General features: G+C 42.5%; 1 protein-coding gene across 32 annotated transcripts in view; it reads left to right on the forward strand.

Moving 5' to 3' along the window:
* CELF2 (CUGBP Elav-like family member 2) overlaps positions 1-17,644 on the forward strand; it is an 867,789-nt gene that overhangs the window by 736,739 nt on the left and 113,406 nt on the right. For 31 of the 32 annotated variants that reach the window (XM_055092397.1, XM_063607625.1, XM_024930221.4 and 28 more), the window contains one exon: positions 11,469-11,551. The exons of the other annotated variant lie outside the window; for it this stretch is intronic. In XM_055092397.1, coding sequence (XP_054948372.1) covers positions 11,469-11,551 — 83 coding nt within the window. The remainder of the gene's footprint in view (positions 1-11,468; positions 11,552-17,644) is intronic. 32 annotated transcript variants of the gene reach the window in all.

Consider the following 17,644-nt stretch of genomic DNA (forward strand, 5'->3'; position numbering starts at 1 on the left):
TTCTATAGCCAAAGAGTTTGCCTCTCCATTTCACTTTGACTGTAAAGACCAGAGTGAGGAAGTAGATAATGACGTCCTTATTCCATTTCCAGAAAAATTACCTTTGTTCTGCTTTGGATTGCAAATAACCCTTTTGAGAGTTCAGAGGCACCTAGAACCCTTGAGTAATAAGTTAGAATACCACTGATAGGTGCTCAGGAACAGAGCTGGGCTGTGTTTTATTCAGGCTAACAATAAGGGGCCTGCATTCTTAGTCCAGGGAATTCAAGCTGGTGCACCGTCAAAGCAAGGCAGTCAAGTGGAGACTTGAGAGATCGGCCTGGCCTGGAAGCATCTAATAGCCCAGCGTGCTGTGAATTGAGAATCATAGGAAAATAGATGTGATTCTAACCTACCTCTCATTGCCACTAGCCTCCTAATTATAATGCTATCCTATCCTCTAGAGAATCTATACTATGAAATAACCTTATATTAGAAACTTTCTTCTAATGAGGTCCCTCAGTACTTTAGAAACTAAATCCTTCTTAATTGGATTCAAGACAGAACTACCTTACACCTACCGCGTTTAACCCCGTGATGCCTCCTTGGTGTATGGGAAGTGATCTTGGTTTGGTTAGCCTGAAGGCCTGCCTGCTGCTGAGCCACTGGTCTCCACCTCACCGTGAGACCCCAGGGAGACCAGCTGGCCAGGGAGTTGAGCCAATTAACATCCACTTTAGGGAAGCCAGACCCTCTAGTTGGCTTGTTACGTTCAACCTGAAGTTTTTCATTCTTCCTTACCTTCAGAGAAAAATATGGTTCTGCTCACTACTTTGGAATTAGGTTTTGAAAAATACAAAGCGTAATAAATTCTATGGCTAGCTTATTATCTTTCATTCCAATAGTCAAGTGACGTTTTCTCTAACAAAGAAGACTCCTTGCTTTCTTCACGTCACCCCCCGGGGCCTGGACAAATGCACACGTCACCCTACCTTTCTGATGCTCAGAGCAGGGTGGGAGAGTTCATGAAACAGCTGAACACGATGATTGTCCCATCGGGGGAAAAAAGGATGATGCTGAAATTCTTCCAATGCTTTCATAGCTATTAGACAATTGAAATGGTTTAACGTAAGTGTCTTATTTCAAAGAACCAGAGAAGGGGAAAAGCACGTTCCAGCAATTTTGCCCTTGTTACCTTTTCTATCTGTGTCGTGCTTTGGTGGAATTTACATAATCATGGGTGAGGAAGTGTTACAGTATACACATAGCTGTGCATATTAGGCTGCACTTGCTTTCCCAAGAGGCTTGAAAATGCAGTCGATTTAATCTAGGTCAAAAGGAAAGAAAGAAACTCCATTTTCCTCGCAGAAAACAGGGAGCTTGCTAGTCTTCACGGGGTCATAGAAATAACAGAAGATGGTTCCTCCAGGGAAAGTCCCCAGGGCAACAGGAGGCTGCCAGGGGCCTGGATCTTGTGGCCAGTTGACAGAAAGGTGGTCCTAGCGTGTCAGATGGAGAGTTGGAGGGAAGGTATGGGGTTGCCAGGGACCCCAGTGAGATCATTGTTCCCTCCCGGGCTGAAAAGGTGGCTCAGATTTGCTGTCTGCAAGGAATCTTGCAGGGAAAGTGAGGAAGGATGTTGGCGGAGCATCGCACGACTGCCTCAGGCGGCCAGAGGGCGGTGCGGGTCCCACGCTGCCAGTGTAAGTTTCCCAGGGGAATTCCTGGGGTGGCGCTTGGTAATCCAAACCGTGGAGTCCACATAACTCACATACGGAAGGCCCGATGGCAGCGTCGCCCGTCAGCTTCCTGGGCAGTGGCCAGATGGTGATACCGCTGACATCAGGGTGCCAATTATATCAAACTCTATAAAACTAAGCTAATTGGATACGGTTTCCTTAAAAGTAGATTTCTACAGGATGAGGCATTCGTATTTGGGTAGCTGCTACTCTAGCTATGGAAGTCCCATTTTTAGGTGGGGAAAAAAGGGTTGTCTTAGGTGACTGTTGGAGAGACATTTCAGATGAGAGGTTTAGGTTATAAAGAGACATTTTAGGTGACATGAACAGAGTGTGAAGCAGATCTTTCAGAGTGAGGTGGACCCTGTTAGAGGTGGTTCAGGGACATTCTCCCTATGAGAGGCATAGACTTGGAGGGGTGCTCATCGACTCATGGTTGCTGTGATGGTTTTGGCTTTGCTCTTGGCTCCTGGTGTGACTTGGGGGCAGCCTGCTAACCTGTAGACTGGTGTTTTCCCATCTGTAAAATGGGAGGGTGTGGGGAGTTAGGCTGGTAGAACTAGTGTAGGGACCAAGAGAAAACCTCCCCTTGGCCCTATGAAGGTTCACTAAGAGTCCCTGACAAGAGGCACATCCACAGGAGAAAAGGCACGCAGGTTGATGAGATCACGGTTTCTGTGACACAGGCGCCTTCGGGATGCAGACCCAAAGATACAGGGGAAATGGTATACTTAGGTCCAACAAAGTGTGCCTAGGCTTATTTGCATACTTAGGTTCCACAAAGTATGGTCAGCCATGTAGTAATGTGATTGGACAAAAAGGGCATGATGTAACGCTAACAGACTGAGCAGGGACACTCGGCAAGGCCTGCTTGTCCGCATTCTCCCTGGCCTCTCTGAGCAGGATTCTTCCTTCTGGGTGTGGGAAGGACCTTCCCTGGAATGGGGGTCTTATGACCTACAGTCAAACAAGGTAGGTCAGAGAATTTGTTTCTGGCCAGTTTTATACAGAATGATGGAAGGAAAGTTAGAGCAGTATTTTTAAGTTTTATGGCTGGCTTTGGGGAAAGGGGGTTCTGGTTTCTGTGACCTGCTATGAGGAAGAGAGGGATTCCAGTTTCTGTGGCTGGGCTTAGGGGAGGCTGGGACTGAGAGACAGGAGGGCAGGAGGGGGTCAGAGAGAAACTTTTTCTTGTGAGGCTTTTATGCTGGAGTACTGCTTCCCGACTCCCAACGTTTGCTACTTGTAAAATTTTGTGATTCCACAGGAAAGGCAAAGGCATGGAAGTCATGAGAAGGCAACGCTACCTTAACTTCTTCTCATTTTATTTTTTATAGTGTTCAGTTTAAAGGCGTAAAAGGCTGGAGGAGCAGTACAACACAGATATGTCTGATCTTCTTGGAGGTTCTCCCTTTAGCTAACTTTTGCTGTGATGGGTACTTTTTTCATGCCTCTGGTTCCTGTATCTCTCAGTTGATGTCATTACAGCCATCTGCGTTCAGCATCAAATACAGGGGAGCCACGATAATAAAATTACAGGCAGGAATACGTAAGAGAGCTGAGAGGCAAGGGGACTGGGCTTTAGACGGAGCTTGTGAAATCGGTGGCATCATTTGTTCACGTGTATCTAGCACTCCTAGAAAGCAAGCACTGCGTGGAGGTCCAGTCACAGGAATTCACACCAACGGGCCCAGCACCAACGGGCCCAGAGTCGGTCATAGTGCCCTGATGTGACCGTTTCCTAGCAGTGCCAGTTCTTCTTGGTGGTTGGATTTTGGGCTAAAAAAAGGGCTACATGGGTGACCCTCCGGGATCTCATATCATGTCCTGAGGCCTCCTTGTACTTTCTAAGAATGCCATTTTGTCGTTGCCTTTTGCCTCAAGATGCTAGGGGTATAAATTACCTTCTACCACGGAAAGAGGACTACTCTTTTTTTTTTTCTTTTAAGGTTAATGCTAAGTTTTCTTGAAAATTTTAATTCAGGGGATTTTTGATGGGTTTTTTTTTAACCTTTAACTGCCTTGTAGAAAGTGAAAGTGGGAGTCCTGGCAGGGCCAAAGCCAGTGACTGAGAGTTGAAACCGTAGTGCATGGCAGATTCGCTTGAGCACAAAATGCCCCACTTAGATCCACAGCCTTTGGACTCTGGAAAAAAAAAAAAGTATTAAATTCTTCTCCAAGTGGCTAAGACTGAGGGAGAAAATAGATGGCAAGGGGAATCAAGTATGAGGAGTGTGTCCTCTTTTGACTTAAACTGGCTTGCATGCTACTGACTTGACAAGAAGCCAAGATCCCAGTTGCAGTTCGACTTGTGTGAAGCAGGCACCTGCTTTGCTTGCAAATGCACATACAAAAGAGAGCTTCATTCACAGAAAGGAAAAAAAAATAGCGGGTTCACTAATTTAGCCTTCCAGGGCCTTCGTCCCTTGATCTGTCAGCCCCTTAGAATTCAAAGGCAGCGTGTAAAGGAATTTCCTATTTACAACATGATGACTTTTTTGATGTCCTGAATTCGAATATAACTCGAGTTGAAGTTGTCTGCTAGGGCTATTGCTTTGTTGTTTAATAAAAAAAAAAGAAAAAAAAAATATATAGAGCTCAGTCATCAGATGATCAGTCTGGGGCTGCTTTCAAGTGTTTATGTGCTTAGATTTAGAAAACAAAGTAGGTTTTCATATATGTAAGATGTCGAATGGCCTTGAAGACGTGGACAGGCCCGTCTTGACCCTGGGGCAGAGTCCACTTAGGGAGGGAGACAGCTGTTCTCATGCCCAACCCCATAAGCTCCGAAACGGAAATACTTTTTATTTGACCAGCTTTGCCGCAGAATTGCAGGAAACCATTTTTCACTTTGTCTCCTTAGCCCTCAAGTTGTATAGTTATTTCATATTCCAGAAAATGCTCCACAGTTCCCCATAAGAAGATATTACTGAAGGGTGGTATCAGAAAAAGAATTAGCAGTTAGAACTAGAACTTTCCAGAAAGGTCCCTCCTGCCATGGTAGAGAACACCTTACACAGGGGAGTTTCTCCTCGCTTCAGGCGGGTAGCTGCAGAAGAGTCATGAGGAATGCCTCCCTGAAACCAGCCTTGCTACGCGGGGTCAGCTCCTGCCTTTGGCGTTGTGACTCGTTGGCATGTGATCTGAAGTTCCTGCCCTGCAGCTGACGAGCCACTGTTTCAATAATTAAAAACAACTGAAGTCACTGTCCTCCTGCCTTGAATTTGATCATTGTGCTTTGCATGTATGTATCAAAATACCACATGTACCCCATAGATATGTACAAAGATTATGTGTCAATAAAAAACAAAAATTAAAATCCCAATTTTTAAAAAGAAAACATGAAAGTAATTTTTAAAACTGCGTCAGCCATGCTCAGTGGCTCATGTCTGTAATCGTAGCACTTTGGGAGGCCAAGGCAGGAGGACCACTTGAGACGAGGAGTTTGAGAAGCCTGAGCTATGTAGCAAGACCCAGTCTCTACTAAATAATTTAAAAATTAGCCTGGTGTAGTGGCACATGCCTGCAGTCCTGGATACTCAGCAGCCTATAGTGGAGAAGATGACTTTAGCTCAGGAGTTCGAAGTTAAAGTGAACTATGATTGCACCACTGCACTCTAACCTGGGGAACAGAGTGAGATCCTGTCTCTTAAAACAAAAATTGCCTTGTCCATATATTAGAGTCAAGGGATTTAAAGAAAACCGCCTTTTTAAAACAGTGTCTCAGAGCATCAAACCTTGGTTTAGAAACCTTGGAGGAAGTTTCTTTAATGAGTATGGTGTGAATTTTCTTAAGGGCAGAATGAGTTTTAAAATCTGACCTCATATCATTGTCTAGAGTGTTGTCTACATTACCTCCACACTGAAAAATATAAATACGTTACTGCTCTTTGATTCACAGCAAACCATGATATAAACTGGTTATCTTTATATATCAGTACATTTTTTTTTTCCTGTGAGTATTATTACCCAGAGTTTCCAAGTAAAGATTTTCAAGGGAAACAGCTGTGGTTTGAAAAGGTTTGTGATAATCCAGATGGTTTCTTTGAGGATAAATCTACTTGATCATTTAAAATTAAAGTCTTTCAGTACAGTTGAGTGTTTCTTTATGATTTTAAATACACTACTGTGTGTGAGTGAGTGAGAGTGTGTGTGTATGTGTGAGAGAGTGTGTGTGAGTGTGTGTGAGAGTGTGTGTAACTACCATTGGCCTTTGGGGCTTTATCTTTGGAAACAGCAAAAATCTCATACCAGTGTCTCAAATTATATAACAGTTAAGCAGGCAAAATACCTGAGGGAACTCTTCATGACAGCAGAAACTATTAGTGAAAAAATATAGCGAGACACCAGCTACCCTGTGTGGAGTATGTCACACTCAGCCTCTCTGGGAATTGCCACTCTCCACTTCTGATCCATGATGGCATAATCATAGCTCACAATTATAATACTGATTACAGATTGCTTTCCAAGCTGAACATATGCAACTGTATTGCTAAACTTACCAATTTCAGGGAATCTGGGCGTCAAAAGCGTCCACATCCCTGCAGCAGGCCCCTGGGGAGGTAGGCAGGGTGACAGCTGGGAAATGGGGAACCAGGGCTTTCCATACCTGTCTCCTTCCCTCAGTGTCCAGGATCTTCTTGCTGCTTCATGGCTGCCCCGAGATGCTCCCTGTGAGGCCCCCCCGGGCCTGCCTTCACAGACAATGCTCTGTGCCCCTGGACCTTTCTTCTGTGCTTTTTCTGTCTTGCGTTCCCTTCCTAGGGGCCCTGCTAGATGTTGACAGTGAACAGCAGAATCACAATGACGTGTTAGTGGCCAGTAAGATCTAGTGTATTTCCCCTCTAAGTTACAGAGAATCAGCACAGTCTTTTTGTAGTCAACAGAAGAAGTCATCACTAGTGGGACTGCTAGGCTCTGTATGGACCTAAGACTGTGATATTTGGTTCTGGGCTCACCTCTCCCGAGTTTTCCATTGGACCCGATGGACCTGTGAATTTTAAAAGTCCTGGTGAGGAGTCGCAGGAGGTGCTTGTTAAACTGGCACATGAAGAAGGATGGTGTTTTATTGTGTTTTGGGTTTTTTTTTTTTTTTTTGCTTCAAGGACCAAAGCTTTTATTATTACAATGAATTGTTGAGGTCACTGAAACAAGGGATATCCTGAAGTCACCTGGGCATGGAACACCATGTTTGTCTTTTCTAACTAGGCCACTGCCACTGGCAGAAGCTCCTGAATGAGTAGATAAGCAGTGGCATGAATCGTCCCATGCAGGTGCTTATTAGATAGTGTCAAATGAGCAAAGTGGAAATAGGTGAAGCAGCAGAAATTACCAGCATTAAGCAGCAATGGGAGGGTTGAGACCTGCAGAAGCACCTGGTTCATCAGCCTGTGCTGATCCCCAGAGCCCCCTGGCCGGTCACCTCTAACATGGAGCGAGGCCTCTCACTCCACTCCATGGACAGTAGGGAAGGTGGGATTCCCAGAATGAATTCTGAAGCCCAAGGGACTGTCCCCTCTGATGCATGGTGCGACCACTGACCATCAAAGAGCCAGCCCCTGGGTGTTGTAGATGTGTGACTACCCCTTACACCAATGTTGGAAACAGAGCCTGCAGGGGAGGAGGCTTGCCCCTGATTCAGACTGCTCAGCCATCTGGTGCTGCAGCTGACCTGGAGAGGAATCCAGTACATTTCAGACCTGAGTTACAGCTGGCGTGGGGAAATCTAGGAGACAGGTGGTTCCCTTAACAGCTGTATATTTGGTTAGGGCTGACAAGAAAGAAAATTTCATCCTTGTTGAGCCTTCCTGGTTTTTCAGGGATCTGTAGTAGCTCCTTGACCTTTTGCCATAATAATTGTCATTTCAGGGAAAATAATGATATTTCTCTCTTTGTTGAAATATTGTCTGCAGGTGGGTAATCTAATATTTTACAGGAGCATATTAAGTGATAGGTGGATGAAAAGACTATGGTTGTTAACTAGGAGAAACTCATAGAAAGTCTTTCAAACACATTCCAGTATCTGGAAAGGTACACACTACAGTCCTGCTGGGGAAAAACACTAATTGCTGTATCTAAGTTGACTGTTTCAATTTGGAGGTCTGTATTCATCCTGCAAATTTTAATAAAACTTAACCAATCACTGTACTTGTTAAGTGAACCATTATGAATGCTGAACGAAGCATAAGACTTCCTTTAGTCTAATAGAAGTAAAGAATGCTTTTGACCCTTTTTCTTTTTTGGTCCTGAATGAAACACTTTGGCTGCATATCCACCTAGTTTTGTGGGGGAATATTAAGCAGACCTGCTTTTTACTTACTGATGAGACTGGGCCGGGCACAGTAGCTCATGCCTATAGTCTAAGGGCTTTGGGAGGCCGAGGTGGGAGGACCACTTGAGGCCAGGAGTCCAAGACCAGCCTGGGCAACATAGTGGGACCCCTATCTCTGCAAAAATGTAAAAAGTAGTCAGGCATGGTAGCACACACCTGTACTCCCAGGTACTCAGGGAAGGGGCAGGAGAACCGCTTGAGCCAAGGAGTTCAAGGCTGCAGTGAGCTATGATCACACCACTGCATTCCAGCCAGGACAACAGAGTGACATCCTGTCTCAAAAATAAATAAATTTTTTAATGATGAAACTAACTAAGGTACTGAGGAAGTAAGATATTTCCCCACAGTAAGTCATTCAGAAACTAAATGTGAAAAACCAAAAGAAGCCTCTGGGGTTAGTATTCCCAGTCTCCTTGTCTGCCCAGGACCCCACATTTGTGTAAGTTGCTAATTGCACAAGGGTATCCTACTGAGGCCGTGAATAGAGTAGAAATCCAGGCTGGGATGGGCTTATCAAGCCATGGACTGTGGCAAGGAGCTACGCCCACCTGGAGATGGGATCCCCTCTTGGAATCGGCACAAAGGCTCCAGGCTTCCCTGCCAAACGCGGCGCCTGTGGAGCTGTGCTGGGGCTCAGCTCTTGGGTCGGACAGATGAACGGTAAGGCACATTAGCAGTGTTACCTACGATAGCCTCCTGTGTGTCACACGGGAACTAGAGCTTCTCTTGGCATGATGTTAAAGGATACCTGTTTAGATGAGTGTACACTTTTAACCGAAACACTGAAGAACTATGCACAGTTGGAAGAGGATCTGTAGTGATAAGTGACTGACTTCATCGTACTAGTTGTAAAGGCAGAGTGGACCTTGGATGAAACTAGAAAGCATTTGAGATCTTGGGGATCTTCCCATCTCCCCTTCTGTATGTTTGAGTCCTTTCTTCCTTCCTTTCTCCTATTCACCTGCCATCCCACCCTGCTTAGATACCAGCTTCAATCTGTCCCTTTCTGAAAAACAGAAACCACCCACCTTCTTTTCACTAAGAACTTTGTTCAAGAGGAAGACCCTTTAAAGTAGCTAAAATCACACTAAGCTGTAATAACTAGCAACAATTAAATGTCTCCTTCCTCAAGGGTCATGTTTTAGTATGTAAATAGCAGAAGGACTACACCTTCCTAGTGGACTCTCAGGCAGCGAGCCATGGCAGGGATTTTGCTTGGGTGTCTGAGGCAGGAGTGCTCCCTTTATCCCTGAGACCACTGTATGTTGGTCAAAGCTCTCCACAGCTGGCTCACACAGAAGTGCACACAATTTACTCCGTTTACGTCATCATTGTTCCTTGTCGCTTTTATCTTAGCGTTGTTTAATTCTCTATTTTCATTTTCCCTGTCATACCATTGGTCTTCCAGGCCAACCTAAACTCTTCATTCTTGGCTGCGGCGTGGCCAAACTGGCATCGGTTTTTCATCTCCTGAACTTGCTCTTTCATAATTTCCTTTATTTCAGCCAGTAAACGGCTGCATCCCTAAATCTTCTTTTTTAAAACATCTCATTCCCAAAAGTTACCTGACTGAAAGTATCAGATTCTGCTTTTTTTTTTTTAACTGTGGTTATTAAATGAGGTGGTAATTCAGAACTTCCCCATTGCTTCCTTATCCAGAAGCTAACGCCATAAGCCCAGGACAGGGAAAGGAGAAGTCACTGAGACTGTGTTTGCTAGAAGCGTTTAGTAAGGCTTGTCCTGTTTTTCTTTGTATACCAAGCCTGATGAGGCATGGTTGGTGTTTTTCTTCTAAAAATGGTTACTGGAAGCTGGGATGTTAGTTTCCTTTTGGAAATTATTCCTTGGCATGAAGCAATTCCTATGGCTTTTCTGGGGCTTACATCACGCCAGTGAAGCTGAACTCACTAGTGAAGTTGATCGATTCAGTAAAAAATCTACCATCAAGAAGCAGAGCCAAGTGGATTCTGGTCGAAGAACTCAAAATATCTGAAATAAGATGCTCGTGAAAATGGTCAGTCTCTTCAGCTTGATTCTTTAAAGAAATGTCATAATGTTCAGTTCCCTTCATTCAAGTGATACATTTGAAGGGTTTCTGATCTTTGGATGCATGGAGTTTTTCAAATGCCAAGATGCTATGGTCATAGTCTACCTTGTCCAAAAGGCAAAGGTTTTGTATATATTGACTGTCAGTAGACTCTAACTAAATCAAGTGTAAAATGACAAGGTTTCACATTTCTCTTCCAAACGAGGAAGAATCTTGGATGTCTTTAAGAATCTTGTATGAATGAGATTATACTTTATTTTCCCCCTGAAATGGCAGCACCTCTCAAAGCTCTTCTGGCCCCTGCCTGGCTCCATGCATTACGTTCCTTTAATAAAGCCAAAATAAAATACGTACAGTCTTGGTGAGTGCATCACTTTACTTTTTTTCCTCAACCACTTACCAAAGACAGCCCAGATCAAAGGTTAGCATCTTTGTTTCTTAAATTTCAAGTTTTTGTCCTACCCTCTTTTCCCAAACTGATTGTGCTGAGAAACTATATTGATGAACAAATAGCCAATATCTTTATCTACAAGTTGAAGAAGGTGCAAGCCCTCCTCCAGGATGCAGAAGGAATGGTCTAGGATTTCCATACCATTTTCTTTGGTGGAGGAGGTTGGCTGGAAAAAGGATATATGCTGGCCTGCGCGGAAGGGCCGGGGACTCCCACAGGCTCTTGGAAAAGAGGAATCAAAATGTGGCCAGTTTGTATGCCACAGCCATATATGTACTGCATGGGCCAGAGTCCACTAACATCTGTTTGGGCATGTACCCATCTGTATTGTAGCTTAATTTCTAAACCAGTTAAAATACAGTCTTCCATATTGGCAAATGAGTATTGAGGGTCATATGTACAGAACTTTGCATCATGTAATGTGGTGGAGATAAAGAAGAATGCACTATCCCAGCTTTTAAGAAGCTTATAATCCAGTTGTCTGAAGCTTTGAGTTTAGAAAGTCTTTCAAAAACCTGACGTTCTGGAGATCCACTTTAAGAAAATTATAATTAATGTAAGCTTGTGCTGCTGTTATTGTGATTAAATGCTTCTCTTCACGTAGGTGCTATAACACAGGTCCCATTCACATCTCACCCATTCCTCCACCACCTCCCACCCTCATTCTTGAATAGCTGTATTCCAGAGAGGTGAGGCACAGAGTCAGGGATTGATCTCCAACGTGGGTAAAGCTAATAAATATGATTTAGGATGAAAAGGTACTGTGTAAATGCTTGAGATGTTGTTATTGCTGTTCTCATATGCTTTATTATTTTTAAATTGTGCATCCTTTTAAGTAGATTGTTTGTTCGCCACAGTCTCCATTATATCTAAGCAAAGCATTCACAGAAATTTCTAAAACCTTTTCATTTCTCTCTGTAGGTTGTTGTTTCGTAACATTTTATACAAGAAAAGCTGCACTTGAGGCCCAGAATGCACTGCACAATATTAAAACTTTACCTGGGGTGAGTCGGTTTACTTTTGTACCAGAATCACTTTATTGCTTGAAAATGGTCCTTTCAACTGAAGGTTCTAGTTATGGGCTCTTAGTGCCAAAAATGACTTTGGTCTTTTGAGGAGTGTGTGCTGACCCCCCGGTTCCCTGCAGCAGCCACACCAGCTGGCCAGCCCATAAAGGAGCGCTGGCATTAACACTGACGGGAAGCATTCTCAAATAGTGCATCCCCTGGTTAGAAAATCAGAGTGACCCCACTGGGCAGCCACGGCTGCCAAAGAGTATTGGGTGGGCTAAGATTTTAAAAGGGAAAAAAAAAAAAAAACCCCAACACACACAAGAGAAGCAAATGGAAAAGAAAAAGCTTTTATTCACCAGGAGCTCCTTTTCAAATTTTGTCTTTAGATTTTCTTTTGAAAGGACAAAATGTACCCTTTACAGCCATAATATTAAGCCTCCCAATGGTTTCTAAACAGTCAATGGTGGTTAACAAAGTCAGTGTTTTAATACCCAATTTGTGGCTTCATGTTGATATAGGACAGAAAATACAAAGCTTACCATTTTTTTCTCCGTTTCCTTCCCAGTAATATTTGATAGTTGGCACAATTCACCAGAAATGAACTGATGTTGCATGTAGGAACACCAGAATACAGTTTTTCTAAAGGATTTTGTGGCACTTTTATGTATTTCATGCTATTAATTTCCTGATGCTGTTTGAATGTTTTCCCCATTGACCCAAATATCAGTGATGAGTTCATAATGACATGCATTTGTTATAATGAAGCACCTGTGGTAACCAGTGCAAGGATAATGATTTTATTGAAACCTAGTTTGATAAGAATAAAAAAAAGATAAGATAATGTCCCTAATGTTTTCAGGGTATAATTCTACCTTTGTGTCTTTTATTTGTCTCTGAACGCATACACAAACACCTCTGTGTATATACACATTCACACATGCACACATAACCATTGAACCACCACAGGCCCCCAGAAAAGATAGCATTTGTATGATTCATCCTAGACTCATTCACAATACAAGATCGTAGTGGCAAAAAGCTCAGCAAAAGATTTTCACAACATGAGGTTCTTCATCACCCAAAAGTCATAAATTAAGAACCTTGATTTTGAATCATACTACTTTGGTATTCCCCTTTGTATGCGAGGAAATCAAAGAATAGAAGGTTCGAAAAAGCAAGTGTGTGGTCCCACAATGGTCCTGCCCAGTTTCACTGCTGCTCTCTGAAACTGCTAAGGTGGTTCTTAGTAAAGCTGTTTTTATTGAGTCTAAGTGCTTCACTCAGTAACTTTTAAAAAATAGTATTATTTTATCTGCATTCTTCATGTAAATGGACTTTTTTTTAACACAGATTCTAGGAGATTGCAGCGTTGGGTCACATTGTGGAATGAACAAGCCAAGGCAAATATTTACTGACTCAGCCAATAATAGATGAAAATCATTTTCATTTCCCAGGCTCCTAATCAAACCCAAAGACCACTTTGTATTTCTTCTTTTAAAAACAAATGCTTTCTAGTAATGAGCATGCCGAATCCCTTCTAGGTGTGTTTTTTAAAATTACTTGAGACAGTGAACTGTTGTTAATTTAGCATTTAAGGTATAGTGTAGTTTGATGCCAAGTCACATCATATTTTAAGTGAATGCAGAGCTTGGTGAATATGTATTTATCCCTCTACTAGAAACACAGCTCCCAGCATGCGATCTTCATAGTCGAGGGTGCGCTCAAGAAACCCAGAGTGAATATGATGAATGGGGCATGTTGAAATGCATGAAAGCGACTTATGAGTCTTCTTCTGTTTGGGATTCTTACACTGACTCTTAGAAAACAACATGTTTTATATTCTTTAAATATTGTACGTGTGTTACTTCTTTTCTTCCTAAAAATCCTGCATGTAGAATTCAGGGGAGGTGATGTTACAGACCCACTGTCAAGGACAATAATTTGGGAGCTGGAAAAGTTGGTCGGTGGATTATTTGGTTTTCTCCTTATCTAGTTTCATATGCCCAATTACTTGAGGCAGGTTGAAGGAATTTGAAAAGTCAGATCTGATTTGTAAGGTTGATAGCCTTTCCAGTGCACACACTTGCTACATTTGCTATTCCAAATATGGTAAATGAGGAGAGAGTTTCACATCTTGTATTTATGTACAGCTTCGTCCAGTACACATTACCCTTAACAGCTATAGGAAAAACATGAAAGTGTTTTCCTTTTAGCTGTGTGAGTCTTTGGTGGACAGAAAGAAATGGGACCAGACATAAAAGATTAATGCATATTCTTGGAAGAAAAAATATTACAGGGTGCCTTGCTGTTTGATTACAAGCCTTGAAATTAGTCAACATTTCCATAATTCTAAACCAATATACACCTGTTTTCCCACTGTGATGTGAAGGCACAACTTAATTTAACAGAGACCCTGCTGTGCTAAATCTCTCATTAAATACTAAGTGAGTTCGGTAATTTAAAGTTGTACGCTACTATTTTAACTGGTTGCCTTCATATTATGAAATTAATAAGAAATTAATGATGCACTTTGCCATATGCCTTCAATTTCTTTCGGAATAAAACTAAAAGGGATAAAGAAAAAATACATCACCAGCTGACACTTTAAAGCTTTTCTGTTTGTAATCATTTTCCTGTGGATAAAATCCATTAAAAAGTCACTTGCTGCCTTTTTTCTAAAGTGTCCAAAACTTTCGATTTAAAACAAGATCAAATAATGCCAGGGTTTTTTCCTATGTAATTTTCTTTTGCAGTTGATGTTTTGTTTCATAAGGAACTTTTATTATGCGGCCAAGCTTGATTGATGTTTGGAGTTTGCTTTCCTCTGTATGCGCCATCTTTCTTTCTTGAGGGAAACAAAGAACTTGGTTAGTTAGGAAGCAGAAACAAGTTGATAGGATGGTCTGTTGTGCAATCGAATGTGTCTGCCATAAGATTTTGATTTAAAGGCACCCTCCTTTACATGTCATGAATGAATTTTAGAAACCCTTTACATGGGGCTGGAGAAACGACTCCCAGATTGAGGTGACAGATCAGGGCTCTTACGGAGCAGTGCAAAATCATTGAAGACACGTTTCTCAAACTTGCCTCTTACTGGGTAACCAAAGAAGACGCTCTGTTTTACATCCCCTGAAATTCTCAACATAAACCCTAGAAATACAATGGCAGTCATAAAGGAAGCAAATTCAACAGCTCAACACAGAGCAAGGGATGAGAGTCTGGGAGTCCTTCCCTTGGTTTGATCACACATCTCCTCTAGAAGTGGTTGCTGGATGCTCCAGCAACAGAAGAAATTTTAGGTACAGTGCCTCATTAGTTACTGACCTTTCATGAGATTAATCCCAAATGATCATGGAGTGCCTACAGTGTGCCTAGCTCTAAGCTAGATATTGGCAGGAAGTAGCAGGGATCGAGCCCAAGGGGGCCTCTAGCTAATCTAGCTGGAAGGGTGGACAGTAGACAGGTAGTAAATACTTACATGGTTCGTGCTTTCACGCTTTTCTGCTGCAGAATACCCATTCCACCACACACACACATCCTTGAGATGCCTAGTAAGTAGAGCCTTTGTAGCCTGAAGATAACACTGTGAGTGTATCTGCACAGGCTGGGCTACCTGAGAAGCTGTTGGATTTGGTGCCTTGTTAGGCTGACTTTTCCCGCTGCTGGGCCATTTATGGTTTTGGACTAATTTTGGTTGCACCTGCTTTGATGATATGTCAATTTGGGGTTAAAGATAGCATCCCTTCTTGAGGGTTTTATCTAGGCACAACCTAACTGGTAGTTTGTTCAGTAGAAATGTCATTATCTACCATTGTGTTTCCCAGAGGGACATCTTTGTCAAGGCAACTTGCAAGATTTTCATTTTGTTTTTTATTGACCTAATTTAGCTCAATTAAAAAATAAAGTAAAATAGAGACTTACCTGAGGCCCAGAAAAACTACCAAGATCTTTTCAATAATCAGATGTCAGGGCCAAATATCCTTGTGCCGGTGTCAGCACCGTGCTGGGTGTCATTCTCTTTCCAAGGTCTTAACACATATTGTCTCTGGTAATAAGGCTTTTGGATTGAAATCCACAGCAGTATCATTAGAGCATTCACTGTATAAATTAATTTAATTAAGGATGTAATAACAGGAATACAGTTTTGAGAAACCTCTTAAATTTTAACAGCAAGGAGGAAGCTGCGGAATCTAAATGTCTTGTAAAATATTAATTGCAAATTTCTTCCAGACATCTTCTCTGAATATGCCTTACCCATTTATTTTTAGAATCACCACCAGTTTTATTAAATGCAGTTTATATTAAGGAGTTATTGCCCTAAGAGAACATTTGTTTAGAGTGCTCCATTTTAGCAGCAGCATGCCGAAAGATGTTTTACGATAACCCATGCAAGGTGAGCGAGGACTGCCGGAGATCTGGGGTAGAAAAACAAATGAGCCTGATCCAGTCGGAGGAGGCAGGAAGGGAAATGGCCTCCTGGGACAAGTGTGTTCACCCAGGTGGAGTGAATGGGCCCCTTCCTGGCCTGCCCTGGAAGAGATAATGGACCAGTGTGGGTAGGCACCTTCCTCCCAAGCAGGCTTCACTCTGCTCGCCATGGAGTTGGCCTCTGTGTTCTTTCCCAGTAGAGTGCTGCAGTTTCTCTCTTCAGCAAAAAAGCTTGACTCTCACTGGGGCCAAATTTCATTTGCCCATTTTAATGCATTTGGAGGTGTTCATTTTCTTTGAACCACCTCTCCTACTTAGTGATAGGTATTAATGCCTTTGTTCTCAGAGCCATGATTATCATCATTTTATCATTGTCATCATCATTATTATTTTTGCCGTAAAATCTCTCAAACCTCATCTCACTGTGTCAGAGAAATTTCTCCTGAAACCATCCCATTGGAATCAAAGCCTAACTGGGCCAAGTTAGAGTATTTTTTTCTCACATGCCTTTGGTTTAAAATTATCATGGAAAACAACCGAAACATCTGTATGAACAGGTTTGAGTCCTCGAAGTCTTGTGCCATGCGGGGCACACAAAGCGTTGATGCATTTCTTTATTCGGCAACCATGTATTGAACGTTTATTGTTTGCCAGGCACTGTTCTAGATACCAGGGAATACTGTAGTAGCAGCCATGCCCTTTATAACCAAATCACCAAACCACAAAGCCTGCCACCATGCTTACACGTGGTATGTGTTTAGTAAGTAGCTCTTACATAGTGAATGCCCGAATAAGTTAGTTTTTATAATGAAATATTTCCAAAGGCCTACAGTTTTATTTTCTAAAAAAAGATAATTATGCCTAAAAATATTTCAAATGTTCCAAAATATAAAATGAATGTAGATACGTTATCACATGTATGTGTGTTTAGTGATACAAATTGTTTCATAGACACAGATCTATATACGTGTATGTCTATATGCCCATAAACATACCTTCCACACGTACACCTGTGGATGTCAGTCCAAATAAATGCAGGAAGATGGAAGTTAAAGTCCTCCCCGTTCTCTGTGCAGCCTGCTGGCATAGTCTCAATTACTTTGTAGCGAACTTTCTTATTTGAGGCTTCACCAACGATCTCAGTTCCTTGGTATAATTATAATTCTTTGTTTATGGGTGCTTTGAGTCCAGATCATGGCAGATTCATGGTGCGTGTTAGAGAGGGTGCTTGAGAAATGGCCGTACAATGATGGTGAGCTCTGCTTCCCAGCATCCTCACAGTCAGGGCTGAGCGGGGCACTGCCTGAGGAGCTTCCTGAGCCATGAGGAAACATGCCTCAAAAGGCACTGTGTCTGCCTCCTCATTTGTGTAGGTGTGAACTCTCCTTGTGGAGCACCCCAGCATGCAAACGTGTGGAACATACACGTATTCCACACATGTATTCTGCTGTGGAATGTGTCAGTCAGGACATCCATTTGGTGCAGATGCTTCAGATTTACATTTGCAGAATTTGGCCTGGGCTGAGAAATTCGGCATCATGGGACTGCCTAGGAGGAGCCATTTCCCTGCCATCTGTGTTTTCAGATAATACTCAAATCTCATACAAATAAAAGCAAACAAACAAAATAAGGACTTTGTTCCTCTTGGAGATGACT

Source organism: Pan paniscus, chromosome 8, assembly GCF_029289425.2.
Source record: "Pan paniscus chromosome 8, NHGRI_mPanPan1-v2.0_pri, whole genome shotgun sequence".
Classification (NCBI taxonomy): domain Eukaryota; kingdom Metazoa; phylum Chordata; class Mammalia; order Primates; family Hominidae; genus Pan; species Pan paniscus.